This window comes from Nycticebus coucang, chromosome 12, assembly GCF_027406575.1.
Source record: "Nycticebus coucang isolate mNycCou1 chromosome 12, mNycCou1.pri, whole genome shotgun sequence".
NCBI lineage: Eukaryota > Metazoa > Chordata > Mammalia > Primates > Lorisidae > Nycticebus > Nycticebus coucang.
In genome coordinates, this window is record NC_069791.1 from 72305472 (window position 1) to 72319048 (window position 13577).

Below are 13577 nucleotides of genomic sequence, written 5' to 3' on the forward strand. Positions count from 1 at the left end.
GGGGCAGCACAGTCCCCTCTTGTCCGTGGGGCCTTGCACAGGGCCTCAATCACATGCTCCTTGTTCTACAGCTTGATGCGGGTGGACATGACAACTTGAGCCTAGACTGGGGACAGCATGAGGTCAGAAATATGAACATCCATTGGAAAGAGCAATTCCAAGGTCCTGTAGACCAACCCAGATGAAAAAGAGATTGTGTGTACTGCGGACAGAGGGCGTGTGCTCCTGACAGAGGAGGCTGCTGTTTGCAGCCACTGCACCCCAGGCCCCAGGAAAAAGAGGGAGCCCAGCGAGGAGGCCGCTGCTATCACAGGGGTGAGAGGCATCCGTGACTTAGGCCAGGCAATGACAGTGGTGAAAAGGGATTAGATTCTGGGTATATTTTGAAGGCAGAGCCAAAACTGGGACTTAAGACAGATTCAGTGCAAGGAGTGAGAAAAAAGAGCAAGGGTACCCAGGGGTTTGGTCTGAGTTCCTGAAGGTTAGAGAGTCCTCCCCAGACAGCCGGGTCAGGCCACAACCAGGCTTCTCACAGTCCTAAGGATGCCCAGGACTGGGCAGCAGGAGGTCATGCCTGGCAAAGGCAGACTTGGGGAGCAGGAAGCCGGGCTTAATTTCAGATCAACTAAGGTTGAATGCCAGTTAGACATCAAGCAGAATATAAGTCCCCAGAGAGGTGTGGACTGGAGATTCACACTGGAGGATTGTTGGCTTGTCAGTGGCATTCAAGGTGGCCAGAGTGGATGAGGGGAAGGAAGAGGTACCTCTGGACTGCCCATGCAGCAGCAGTGGCCAGCGTGTAGTGTGTGCCTTGTGGGGAGGAACCAGCTGCAGAATCAGAGAAGGAGTGGCCAGCAAGGAGGAGGCCCAGAGGGTCAGTGACCTGGAAACCAGCTGCCGATGCAGCAGCCGAGATGAGAGCTGAGAAATGAGGACGTGATAATGTACATAGGTCGTCAGGGACCTTAGCAAGGACAGTTGGTATGGGGGGGTGTCAGAGTCTGATGGGAAGGGCTTACGGAGTTGGAGGAGAGGAACTGGACACTTGGCAATCAATATACAACTCCAGAGTTTTGCTGCAGAGGGTGGTGGGGTCAGGAGAAGGGGTGCATGCACCTGTGTTCCTGCCAGGACAACACGTCTGCGTGCTGTGGAAGGGAGACGAAAGAGCTTGTGCTGCAGGGGAGTGTGGTGATTGGCTGAGGATGCCCTCGTATAGGAGTGAAAGGCCAGCCCCTGTGGGCAGGGGGAGAGCTGGGAGTCACCTCTGGTGATCTATGGAGGCACATAGGTATAGAGGCAGAGAGGAATAGGTGTGGGAGTGGCCTGGCTCCCCTCAGCACTCTCTAAGTAGAGAGATGGTGGCATTGACAGGCCCCTGCTCCCACTTGGCCTGCAGGTAGCTGGTTTAATAAGACAAGTCCCTGCCTCTAGGAAAACTATGGAGGTGACACCCTCAAGTCTTGCTCTCTGCTTCCAATTGCCTTGACTTTTATGGTAGCACCCAGCCTCCTGAAGTCCTGGCTTGATATTGCTTTGAGTCCTGGCTTGATATTGCTTTGAGTTCTTCTCCCCTCTGACCAATGCACACTCTGAAAAGCCAGTCTAGATCCTCCCAGAAGGTCCCACAGACTTTCCTAAGGGGCGGGGGGCCAGACTTCACACAGGCAGTCTTTCTGTCCCACCTTACTGGCTTTCCTGGCTGTACATGCTCCGGTCTACATGTTCCAAGATGCTCAAGGTCCCCTCCCTTGACACCCCCCCAACACACACCAGGCCTGCCCAGCAGGCCCTGCCACTCACAGCTTGGTGCCCTGCTTCCTGACCTCTCTTCTCAAGGTCCTGCCAAAACCCCCCACAGGAGGTTCTGGCCACACACAGCCACCATTTCTACCAGGGCTCCTACCACCCCTGGGCCTGGGTCTCCCCAGCCCGTGTCTCCAGCCTCAGGTCCTCAGGTTGAGCCCTACCACACATGTCTCCATAGCTGTGCACCGGTTCTGCACACTCAGCTAAGCCAAACCACACTGCTGCCCATCCCCTCCCCATTTCGGAAGGCCAAACAGAGGCTGGGCCGCCCTCTGGCTTCTATACAGTGATGAGGCATGTGATTCTCACCAGCACCTTCTACTGCTTTGCCCTGGGCCCTGGGCCCTGTGCTGCAGATTGAAGAATTTGCCCAAGGTCACAATATTCCCAAAGCAAGGCCACCTTTCAAATCCAGTTCTAAAAGATTCGTCTTGACACCAAATGGCCACCCAGAGATGCAACCCCAATTTTTTGGTCTGCATGTTGTGGACTCCAGCAGATAAGACAAAGGGAGGCAGGCTAAGTAGGGTATGTGACTGAGGCCCCTCCCTCGGGGAAACCTAGCAGCCAGTTTCTTGGTCTTGTCAGCATAGAGTGGTGGCCCCTACTGGGACCCAGCCAAGCTCTAGGACAGTGTCCAGGCCCTGCCCCCCCAACCAGGACCTTCACTTTAGCCTCACTCCCAGGTCCTCCACTGCCTGCCTTATCCAGCCTCTGCCAACCTCTGCTGCCCACGCAACCTGCCAGCCCTTGGTATCACCCCAAGCTACCTGTCCATGGGTAACTCACTTCCCTTAACCACTCAAGCTTGTACCCTGAGGCCCCCTGAGTGGCTATCCCCCAGGCCAGCTTAACACAGTGGCCCTGGCCATGGGGCTAAGGACCAGCCAACCTGGGACAGCCTAGACAGTTTGTTCCTAGGGCCCTGGCCCCTGTACAAAGTGTCACATGTCTTATATGAGACCGCGTGCCCATGCCCAAAGCAGCAGGCCCAGGTATCCTGTCATCTCCCCCATTCCCACAGGCGGCTCTGGCCAAGACTAGGGAGGCCTCAGACTCCTGGCAGAGAAAACAGGCATCGCCTCGCCAGTGTTCTACCCAACCCTTGTGCCACGTGCACACCTCCAGTAACAAGGCCCACTCTGGTCAGGCAGCAGCCTCCCCTCCGTAGGTTCCCACCTCAGCCCTGTACCTTTGTGCCCTGGGCCTTCATCCTGATGGGGGTGCTGCTCACTTCAGCCTTCTCCAGCACCCTGCATTTGTCCTGGGGTCTGTCAACCCTCCACCCCATCATATTGGTTCTGGCACTTATCTTGGGATGCTGTTCCTATTGACACCCAGGAACTGCACTAAACCTGTCCCCTCTCTCAGTCCAGGCCCTTCCCCTCTATTAATGTTACCCAGGGTCCCATTAGCTTTCTGGTGGTTTCCTTTCCCTGCATCTTGCCACAACTTCCAGCCAGCTCCCCTCGTAGGACAGGACCGTCCTGTCCTGCAAGCCTGGGCCCAAGGACTCCATGCTTAAGCCAGTGGGTCATGGCATTTGTGGTCTTTCTAAGCCTCTCCCTGTTGAGGTCTCCCCTGTAGGTGTCCCAGGGCCAGACCCTAGCCCTGATTCCAAAGCCCTCCTTCCATGGCCAGGCCCCGCCTGGGGGCCAGCCCACCCCCTTTCCCATCTCACTTCTGCTGACATCACCCACCTGCTAGGTGCAGAGGGGCTCAGTGAACTTCTGGAGACTGTTGTGTGGGGATGAGCTTAGACAGAGCTGGGGATGGACGCTGTTGGGTTTGGTCCCAGGTCGGGAAGCCTCAGTTCTTCATCTATAAAATGGGATCTTGTCTCTGACTAATAGAAGGGTTTGGTGCGCAGTGGGCAGCTGGAAGATGTAGCAGGTGAGGATGAGGCTGGGCTGGTCCACCCTGGCCCAGGGCACCAAGCCCAGCCAGGACTAGGTGGACAGCTGGCCAGCAGGCCATGCTATGGGGGGCAAGTCTGCTGAGGAGGGCACAAAGGCCTAGTCCCTGGCACTGCCTGCAGCCTAGATCCTCTGGGCATTTCTGAGGCCATAGTGCCCCCTGGTGGCTATGCAGTCTGCCTTGCCTCAGGCCTCAGTTGTCCTCTCTGTGGCCCCAACAGCTCAGCCTGAGCAAGGTTTGTTGTCACCATTTTACAAATGTGGGTCAGAAAGGGTAATCCAGCTGCCCAGAGCCACACAATCCACCAAAAGTTGAGCCAATTCTCACCCTTGGGGCTGCCCGGCTCCCAGACCACTGCCGTCCTCCCTGCCAGTGACCACTGAAGGCACCCAAAGGCCTGGGCTGATGGAACTTCCCCCACACCTCCCACCCCTCTACAGGGCAGAGACCCCTCCAAACAGAATCCATTTGGATTTGCAGTAAAGACGACCCTAGTATTCAGATAGGGGACAGAGCTGTGGGTCAGGGGACTCCTAGGAACTACCCCCAACCCCCACCCCCCACTGCTGTCTCCACCACTGCAGCTGGACCAAGCTGGTCGGCTGTCAGCCCAGAGGTGGCCCCCAATGTGCCTGCTATGCCTTTCTTTCCCCTCCTGCCCCTGGTGTCACTCTGGTCACTGTCCTGGGCATCAGCCCTAGAAGGAGTATGAGGCCTCGCCCTGCTTGACGCAGGCAGAGAGGCCTAGAGAGGGCAAGAGGCTGCCCAGGGTCACCCAGCTGGTCATGGGTGGAGCCAGGTGTACCTGTTTCTTCCAAATCCTCACCTCGAGCTCCTTACACTACCGAGGGGATTTCCCAAATGTAGCAAGTGTTTGGGCCAGGAGTGCCTCTAAGACCATGCCAGCTGGTCTAGCAGGGTCTTCCAGGCAGTGGAAGGTGGGGAGGTAACAACCAGCACTCTTATGGTTCCCAGTAGTCCTGCTTCCAGGCCATGGGTCAGAGAGGCAGAGAGGAAAGGCACCAAGGATCCCACCAGGCTCCCTCTGACAATCATGTCTTCTTTTGGCCACAGGACGCTGTGCGGAGCTACAGGTCCATGTCACTGAGGCTGTGGCCACAGCAGCTGAGCAGAGGGACCTGATCGCCCGCTTGGAGCAGGATCTCAGCACCATCCAGTCCATCCAGCGGCCAGATGCTGAGGTGAGCCCACCACACCCCCTTGGACCCCACCACCTGCCCCAGTGTCTTTTCAGCCTCAGCAAACCCCAACTTCCCAGGAAAGCCAGCCATGTCTCAGGCAGGTGAGGTCAGCTTGCCCCTCTCCAAGACCCAGAGGGGCTGTCACCCACAACCACTGTGTTTTGCCTGCTCATTCCATGCAGGCCACTTTCCCCCCAGTTTGGGTTACCAGGCCACAGGGCTTCCTCAAGCTGGTACAAAGCACCCTGTGGTCCAGATGTGGGCTTGGACCTCTTCCCTAAGACCTCTGGGCAGGAACAAGGCCAGGCCACTTCTCATTCTGTTGATGAGGAACTGGGTTTGGGGAAAGAAGTGGGGCCTCTAAGTCACACAACAGGTTGGCTGCAGGCCAGGGCCACCAAGGCCGCCTGATGCCCAAGTGGCCAGTGGCTGGGGAGAGCCCTACTGCTAAACTCTGGCCTTAGGCATGAGGACCCAGCCTTCTCTTCTCTGGTAGCCCACATAGGCACCCAGATCCAGCCCTTCTGCCACCTGCCCCCATTGCCAGATAGCCCCACCTGCTCCTTGCCACCCACCTCCCCCACCATTTTGCGTGGCCACCCTCAAAGGGTGTATTTCATGCACATGTATTCCACATTCACTGTGGGTAGGCATCAGCCCCAATTGCTTCTTCTCACCTGCAGGGTGCCGCAGAGCACAGCCTGGAGAAGATCCCAGAGCCCATCAAAGAGGCCACTGCCCTATTCTATGGTGAGGAGGGGCCCAACCTATTCTGTGGTGAAGGGCGAGATGATGGGGGGCAACAGGTGGTCCAGCCCAAGAACCTAGATCCTGCTGGGCCAGGATATGGTATGTCCCTCTGCTTCCCCAGGGGTCAGGGGCTGAATCTGACAGCTACAGAGGTCTCGGATCTAAGGACAGAGGGATAGGGTGGGGAGCTCTGGGCCTGGCCCTCTGATAGTGTAAATTGATAAGCTGGGTCCTCCCCAGGCCTCAACTGTCAGGTCCACCATCCCATTTTCATTCCTCTCAGGTTCTTCTGGCTGTCCCTACCCCTTCCCTGACTGATATAGCACCAGGGAGTCAGACACCACATGTCCTCTACCCCGTGGCACTTGACCAGAAAATCCTCAAGGCTGGGGCCACCTAACCCAAGGGCCCCCTGCTGGGCTCTGCCTTCTGCCATTTCAAGCCGCTCTCCTCTCCCTGCTAGGACCCACAGCAACAGCCAGCAGTACCCTCCCAGAGGGCCAAGTGGATTCATTGCTTTCTATCATCTCCAGCCAGAGGGAGCGCTTCCGTGCCCGGAACCAGGAGCTGGAGGCTGTGAGTCATGTCCTCTCCTTGAAGCTCCTTAGACCTGGGGGAAAAACACAGGCTTGAGAGAAAAAGATGCACATATGGCAGAAACCACACACCACCTTGGGATAAGATTTATTCTGTGCATTCGGAGACAGCTTCCATGATGAGGTTGTGCCATGTTGGGCTGTAAAAGAAGAATCAGATCCTCAAGGTAAAGGAGATGGGGGCCAATGAGCCAAAGGGAGTGCAGGTATTTCCAGGGCTAGAGGAAGGAGTTGTAGGAAATAAGACACAGAGTCTCCGAGCGAGTGGCATCCTGCCAGGCTGAGGTGTGTGGACATCCCTCTGCAGGCAGGGGTCTCAACAAAAGATTTAATAGGACAATGACACTCCAAGAATGCAGGGTAAAAAGGATCACTCAGGCAGCCAGTTCAGAAAGAAGGCTAGCCCAGAAAGAAAGCCAGGGAGTGGTAACCATTGTCCAAGAGGAACATCTAAATCAGGTGGGGGAGTGGAGAAGCAGAGGTGGCTGGAGAGAGGAAGGTCTATAAAGCCCTTGAAAATTGAACGACATAAGGATGTCCAACTCTGTGGGGTCAGGGAGAGGGAGGACACTTAGACCCTACTGGTGGCCTCCCTAGAGGGGCACCAATGAAGAAGGGGCCAGTCTTGACAGATGACCAGTTCCTTCGACATTCAACACCTATGAGGCACCTATAGACCACGGAGGTGGTGCTGCCTGCCATGTGGGCGCTGCTGACACATGGATGGCAGCTGCAGTGCCTACTGTGCCTGCAGGATGGATGTGGCTCCTGCAAGAAGACAGAACAGGGAACAAGAGGTAGAGAGTGAGGGGTGAGGAGCAAAAGGAGCAGTGGTAAGGGGTACTGGGTATGCCAAGGCCAGGCTCAGAGGGCGTGGACACTGGATCCAGAAGTACAGAGTGCCCAGGTGACAGACCAGAGGAGCACCTAGAGGCAACTCCATTCTGGCCTTGGGGACTCGCTAGACCCCACACCCTCATCATTCAGAGCCAGCTTAGGCCCCCACCCCTGGCCATTCTCCCAGTGGGAACAGAGCCAGGGAGTTTTCACTCCTCCAGGAGTTGCAAGCCAGACCCAGTACTGGTGCAGTGACAGCACTGTGACCCTCTGTACTCTGTAATCTGGACTCCAGAGCAAGAAGGTCCAACAGGACTTTTCCCCTTGGGGCTGCCTTATGGGCAGTGGACAGGGAACACTCAGCATGCTGTGCAATACCGTGCAGCCCTTTAAAAAAGGGCTTTCAAGATTAAGTAGGGAGGAAAAAAAATTGTTTTTTGCTTTAAAAATCTAAACCTTTTACTAAGTACTTATTTTTAAATTGCGGTAAAATAAACTAACATAACATAAAATTTACTATCTTAACTATCTTTAGTTGTCTTTAACAGACAGTGGTCATAACTACATCTACATTGTTGTGTGACCATCATCACCATCCGTACCTAGGTCTCTTTTCATCTTGCAAAACTGAAACTCTGTACCCATTAAGCAACAATTCCCAACTACCCCCTCTCCTAACCCTGACAACCACCGTTTTTTCTGGCTCTATGAATTAGATGACTTTCAGTACCTCACCTAAAGTGGAATCATTATTATTTGCTTTTTTGTGACTGGCTTATTTCACTTAGCCTAACGTCCTTAAGGTTCATCCATGTTATAGCATGTATCAGAAAGGCTGAGTAACATAATTCCATCCTGTGTATCTACCATGCTTTGTTCATCCATTCACTTGTTAATGGACACTTGGGTTGCTTCCACATTTTAACTACTGCGAATAAGGCCACTGTGAACATGGGGGTTCAAATACCTCTTCAGGACTCTTTTTTCTCGTTTGAATATATACTCAGAAGTGGGATTACTGGATCATGTGGCAATTCCATGTTTAATTGGGGGGTTAAAATGCCATATTCCCAGGTACTTTTTTTGTACGCTTGAATTTCGAATAGTGGGAAGAAGATACCTATTCAAGCATTTGAATCAATTGAAAAATGAGATCCCATTTCACTTTGCCCTGAGACTGGCAAACATTAAAACCACATAGTATGTGATTCCTTGTTTATGAAATGTCCACAATAAGCAAATCCATAGAAACAGAGAGTAGAGTTATGGTTGCCAGGGGACAGGAAGGAGGCAATGGGGAGGGACTGCTGGCAGGTTTGGGCTTTCATATTGGGGTGATAAAAATGTTCTGGAGTTACGTTGTGGGGATGGTTACATAACATACAGACTAGAAATGACTGAATTGTACACTTTAAAATGATATTTACATTATATGGATTACATCTCAATAATATTTAAAAGCTGATAATACATGTAACCAAAACCAAAATATGAAGAAACTTGAACTAAGAACTGTGACTTCTGTCTGGGGTGGGGCCACAAGAGGGGAAGGGGGACTTCCCAGAGGGGGCTGCTGTGAGCAGAGTCTAGGACAAGGAGGAGGCCATGGGCACAGAGCTTCAGGTGGACAGAACAGTACCTGTGCCAGTATGGCGGCCTCTCCCTGATCCCTGCCCAACCCCACAGGAGAACCGCCTGGCCCAGCACACCCTCCAAGCCCTGCAGAGTGAGCTGGACAGCCTTCGAGCTGACAACATCAAGCTCTTTGAGAAGATCAAGTTCCTACAAAGCTACCCTGGCCGGGTGAGTGCCCTCCTCAGTGGCTGGTCAGGGCTGGTCAGAGCACTCAAGGCAGTAGTATTGGGGACAGTGACATCCTGGGCAGCACCAGCCCCCCAGAGGTCCATCCAACCCACACATACACCCCCTGCCTGCTTGCCAGCTGTCCTCCCTAAGCTGAGAGAATCCCCCAGAGTGAAACCAGAACCAGCCAGCAAGATACAGCAAGAGGCAGGGGCCATAGACCCCCTCAGCCCAGGAGCCTGAGCAGCCCCTCTGTGAAATGGAGGTGACCTACCAGCTGTCTCCAGGATTTGAATGTTGCGTGTGCAGCACAGACTCTGGAAAATTGTTATCAAAAAAATTGTAAATAATAGAATTTAGGGACAGGCACAGCAGTTCATGCCTGTCATTCTAGCACTCTAAGAGGCCGAGGTGGGAGGATTTCTTGAGCTTAGGAGTTCATGATCAGGCTGAGGAGGGTAAGATCTTGACTACCAAAAATAGAAAGAATTAACCTGGTGTTGTGGTGGGCACCTGCAGTTCCAGCTGCTCAGGAGGCTGTGGTAAGGCGATGCACCTGAGCCCAAGAGTTTGAGGGCTGTGAGCTAAGATGATGCCACTGCACTGTATCTGGGTGACAGAGAAAGACTGTTTCTACAAAAAACCTAGATTTTTGTCTAACATCTCCCCAAACCAATCAAGAGAGTGGAACAGCAATTTACCCACTGCATTCTGGGCCAGGAAGGCCTGTCTGCGGCTTCTCTCAGCCTCCAGGCCTCCAAGGGACCCCTTGGTGTAAGGACGTCCTTTCTGTAGCTAAAGGGAAACAGGGTGGGAGGTAAGAAAGCAGGAAGTCCACTCTTGTGGCCGGACCTCCAGGTAGAGCCATTCAGCCACAAGCCCCTTCCATACCCTTTGTAGCTGCAGTTGGGCCACCAGAGGGCGCCCAGACCCTGCAGACAAATGCCACTGCAGGGGGCTTGCTGGGGTGGCTCTCCTGCTTCTCCTAGGTGCCTGCCTGCCCCCCAGAGCCACCCAGACTCCCAGCAGATTGCTCTCACCTCCCTACACTGGGATCCAGCCCTGTCCTTCTTGTACCTTATGACCCCTATTAGGGTCTTAGTTCTCCACATGTGGCCAGGGGCACTGTGGCCAACCCTGGTGGAAGAACTTGATTCCCCTGTGACAGAGGGCACCAGACACACTCACTTCACCCCAGTACCCTTTTCCAACTCTGGGATCTGTTCTCCCTCCGCTATCTCCCTTTTGCAGATGAGGAAACTGAAGCTGCACCGAGATCACGCCAGCCTGCCTTCCTCCATGCACTGGGCCTTCCTACTGGGCCCCAGATGACTGACTGGGTCTCTCCTCCTCCTTCCCTATGCAGGGCAGCAGCAGCGATGACACTGAATTGCGGTACTCCTCCCAGTACGAGGAGCGCCTGGACCCCTTCTCTTCCTTCAGCAAGAGGGTTTGTGAGCCCAGCCCGGCAGAGGGGTGGGCAAGCCAAAGAAGCCGATGAGACCCCTGCTTTCACTTTGCCTCTGACCTTCCTCATTCCCCACTCCACCTGCCCTCACCTGTTCACTCATGGCTAGCCATGAGGTCCAGGCCCACCCAGGAGCCCCTGCTCACAGCTACCTGAGGGTGTGCAGCAGTGAAGGGTTGATCTGGGGTGCACTTGGGGAAACAGGCAGGCAAAGAGCTCGCAGGGTCAGGTGATAGGTGGTAAGACCCCCGCCAATTCCCTTCTCCCCCGGGCTGCAGAAGAACTTTCCCACAGGCAGAATGGGCCACAGCAGAAAGGAAGAGAGGCTCACACAAATGTCCAGGGAGCCCAGCATGTCATACTGAGTGGGACTGGGCACCCAGTAAGACCCCAGCAGCCTAGGGTTCTGTGAGAACAGCAAAGCAGGGCAGTCTGTGAACAGGCAGGGCCCCCTCTGCCTTCTAGGCAGGACTCCAGGGCTCCTTTGAGGTCTTTTCCTCATCATCCCTCTCCCTTCAGGAGCGGCAAAGGAAGTACCTGAGCCTGAGCCCCTGGGACAAGGCCACACTCAGCATGGTGAGTCCCTGCCTGTGCCACCTGGGACAGGCCTGAACATCTGTCTCTAGGTACCTTGTCACCTCTCCCCCGCCCAGGCTGGAGAAGCCTCAGGGACCCCCCTAACCACAGGCCCTGCCAAGAGTGGCTGTGTGACCTGGGATAGTGTCTTTCTCCCTCCTACCCCTGGACAGAGACTCCGGTAACCCAATTCACAGTTGTTTCTGCAAATGGGCTGCAGGGGACGCCATTCCTCAGAATTCCCTTAGCACTCCTTCCCACCTGTAGCGGTGGCATGGGAGCCCCCACAGCCTGTACCTCCTTACCCACCCCTTGCTGCTCCCCAGGGGCGCCTGGTTCTCTCTAACAAGATGGCCCGCACCATCGGCTTCTTCTACACACTGTTTCTGCACTGCTTGGTCTTCCTGGTGAGTGTCCCAGACCGGGAATGCATTCACCCACTCCCCACAATGCACCTTCAGCCCGAGGCCACTCCTCTCCCCTTCACAGGCCTCAGCCCATTCTGTGGCCGCATGTGGGGGCCTGGTCCTGAAGGGCTTGGTGGAAGGAAGGGCCACTCTTGGTGGCAGGAGGGAGCAGGTGTGATGAGCACCATCAGATTGGCTGCACGGAGAAGGGACGTCTTGCACACTGATCTCTTCACTGCACAGGGGCGTGTGGTCAGTGGGCACAGGACATGCGCAGGCCCAATGATGCCTCCTTGTCCACCAAGTGTGGGGAGAAGAGGGGCAAGCTGTGTCCATAGAAGGTGACAGCCTGCGGAACCCCTACTCCCAGCCAGGCCACAGTCACAATAGCCCCTATGGGTTAGCCTGGGCTCCAGCTCTGACCACAGGTTGCCCACAGTGTTACTGATGGTACGTCCATGTCTGGGCCTGTCTGAACACCTGTGAAATGTCCGTAAGGTCCACCTGGCCTGGGGACTGGGCCATGAGACCCTGTATTTACCTCTGGAGGCCAGGCCCAGAGGCCACAGGTGGGCCACAGGAGTGACCATGAGGTAGAGTGGACAGCTCACAGTGTCTCTGCCTGGCCAGGTGCTCTACAAGCTGGCATGGAGTGAGAGCATGGAGAGGGACTGCGCCACCTTCTGCGCCAAGAAGTAAGAACACCCACCTGGGCCCACCCAGACTAAGACCTCCAGCACCACTCTGTGACACCCCCAAGCCCCTCCATCATGTCCTCCGCTCCTCAGTCCCCTACGATGCCCTCCATTCTGGTCCTCCCCTCCCCCACCCCAGACCCCCGTCACTCCTTACCCCACACACACATTTCTTTCCTTTTGATATTCAACTCCAGCAAAGGGTTCTGTACCCCACAGGTTCGCCGACCACCTGCACAAGTTCCATGAGAATGACAACGGGGCAGCGGCTGGTGACTTGTGGCAGTGACCCCCCTGACCAGGCATCCCACCACAACAGTGACAGTTGCATGCCCTACCCCCGCTTGCTCAGCTGCTTCTAATGACTTAGACTCCCCTAAACAACCCCTCCCATAGAAGCTGCCCTTGTCCTCTGCCCAACAGCTGCCAGAGGTCCCAGGTCTCCTTGGTCCCCTCAAAAAAATGTCAACCACGAGCACCCTAACAGCCACCTCTCAAGGCCACTGGCAGATCTTCCTAAGTTAGATCATGCCTCCTAAGTCCAGATAGCCTCTGATACCTGGCCCAACTGAGCCAAAGGGGTCCCCTCTGCTAGAAATCCCCCTAGAGCCCCACCTCAGGCTGGTGATCAGCCTGGGCTTTGCTCACAGCCTGACCTCTTGCCCTGGTGGCAGAGACCCCCACCCCAACCCTGTGCTGTGATGGTGATCAAGTTAGCATCAATTCTGGCAGTTTGGATTCCCTGGACCTGTCTGCAGCAGGGCTCTGTGTCCCCCGGGCCTCTCCTAAGATTCTGGCTCTCTCCTGCAAGAGGTGGAAGGCCCTTCCTTCTAGGCCACAGGCTTTAAGTCCAGCCCCCTGGCCTCCCTTTGTCACCAGCCACACCCCCAGTGGACAGATTTGTTTGACAAGACCTAGTCAGCTCACCACCCCAAGAGGAAGAGCTCCAATGGGTGGCACAGTTTCTATTACCCTCCTTCCCCCAGCCCCACATGATTTCTGCTTTTCCTGTTAGCAATATAGTCTAGGTTTCTAGTGAGGAAGAGTCTCCAAAGAGCCTCCTGTGCCCCAGACTCTTCAGACCCAAGGACTGGGCTGAGGGGCACGAGCACCCTAACAGCCACCTCTCAAGGCCACTGGCAGATCTTCCTAAGTTAGATTTGCACTTGCGCACTCAGCTTTGCACATTCAAAATAAACCATGGTTGCAGGAACGCCAGTGCCCTGTGCTCTGTGACCCCAGAGTTCTGGGATCGGGCAGGGGAGGGAGGAGGAGTGCCAGAACAAGGACTGACCTCACAGCTGGTCTGTTGATGTGGGGCATGGCACTGGCACACAGGACGTCTGTCTCCTGCTTCCTGTTCTCAAGAATTCCATGAATGGGTCCAGAGCTTTGTTGAAACTCAAGCCTATCATGTCTGTTTTCCTGAGCAAACAAGTAGCGCCATCAAAAAAGGAAATCCATTTCTTTTTCCAAAAACCACCCCTCATGATGTGGTTGAGTGTGTCTTAGTGGAT

The 13577-nt window shown here is 55.0% G+C and overlaps 1 protein-coding gene across 3 annotated transcripts in view; it reads left to right on the plus strand.

Annotated features, from left to right (window-relative positions):
• CUX1 (cut like homeobox 1) overlaps window positions 1-13271 on the plus strand; it is a 383513-nt gene extending 370242 nt beyond the window's left edge. For all 3 annotated transcript variants that reach the window (XM_053554217.1, XM_053554216.1, XM_053554215.1), the window contains exons 15-23: window positions 4801-4928; window positions 5612-5678; window positions 6142-6254; window positions 8798-8914; window positions 10281-10364; window positions 10902-10958; window positions 11285-11365; window positions 11996-12060; window positions 12280-13271. In XM_053554217.1, coding sequence (XP_053410192.1) covers window positions 4801-4928; window positions 5612-5678; window positions 6142-6254; window positions 8798-8914; window positions 10281-10364; window positions 10902-10958; window positions 11285-11365; window positions 11996-12060; window positions 12280-12349 — 782 coding nt within the window. In that variant the 3' untranslated portion in view covers window positions 12350-13271. The remainder of the gene's footprint in view (window positions 1-4800; window positions 4929-5611; window positions 5679-6141; window positions 6255-8797; window positions 8915-10280; window positions 10365-10901; window positions 10959-11284; window positions 11366-11995; window positions 12061-12279) is intronic.
• Window positions 13272-13577: the final 306 nt, after the last annotated feature.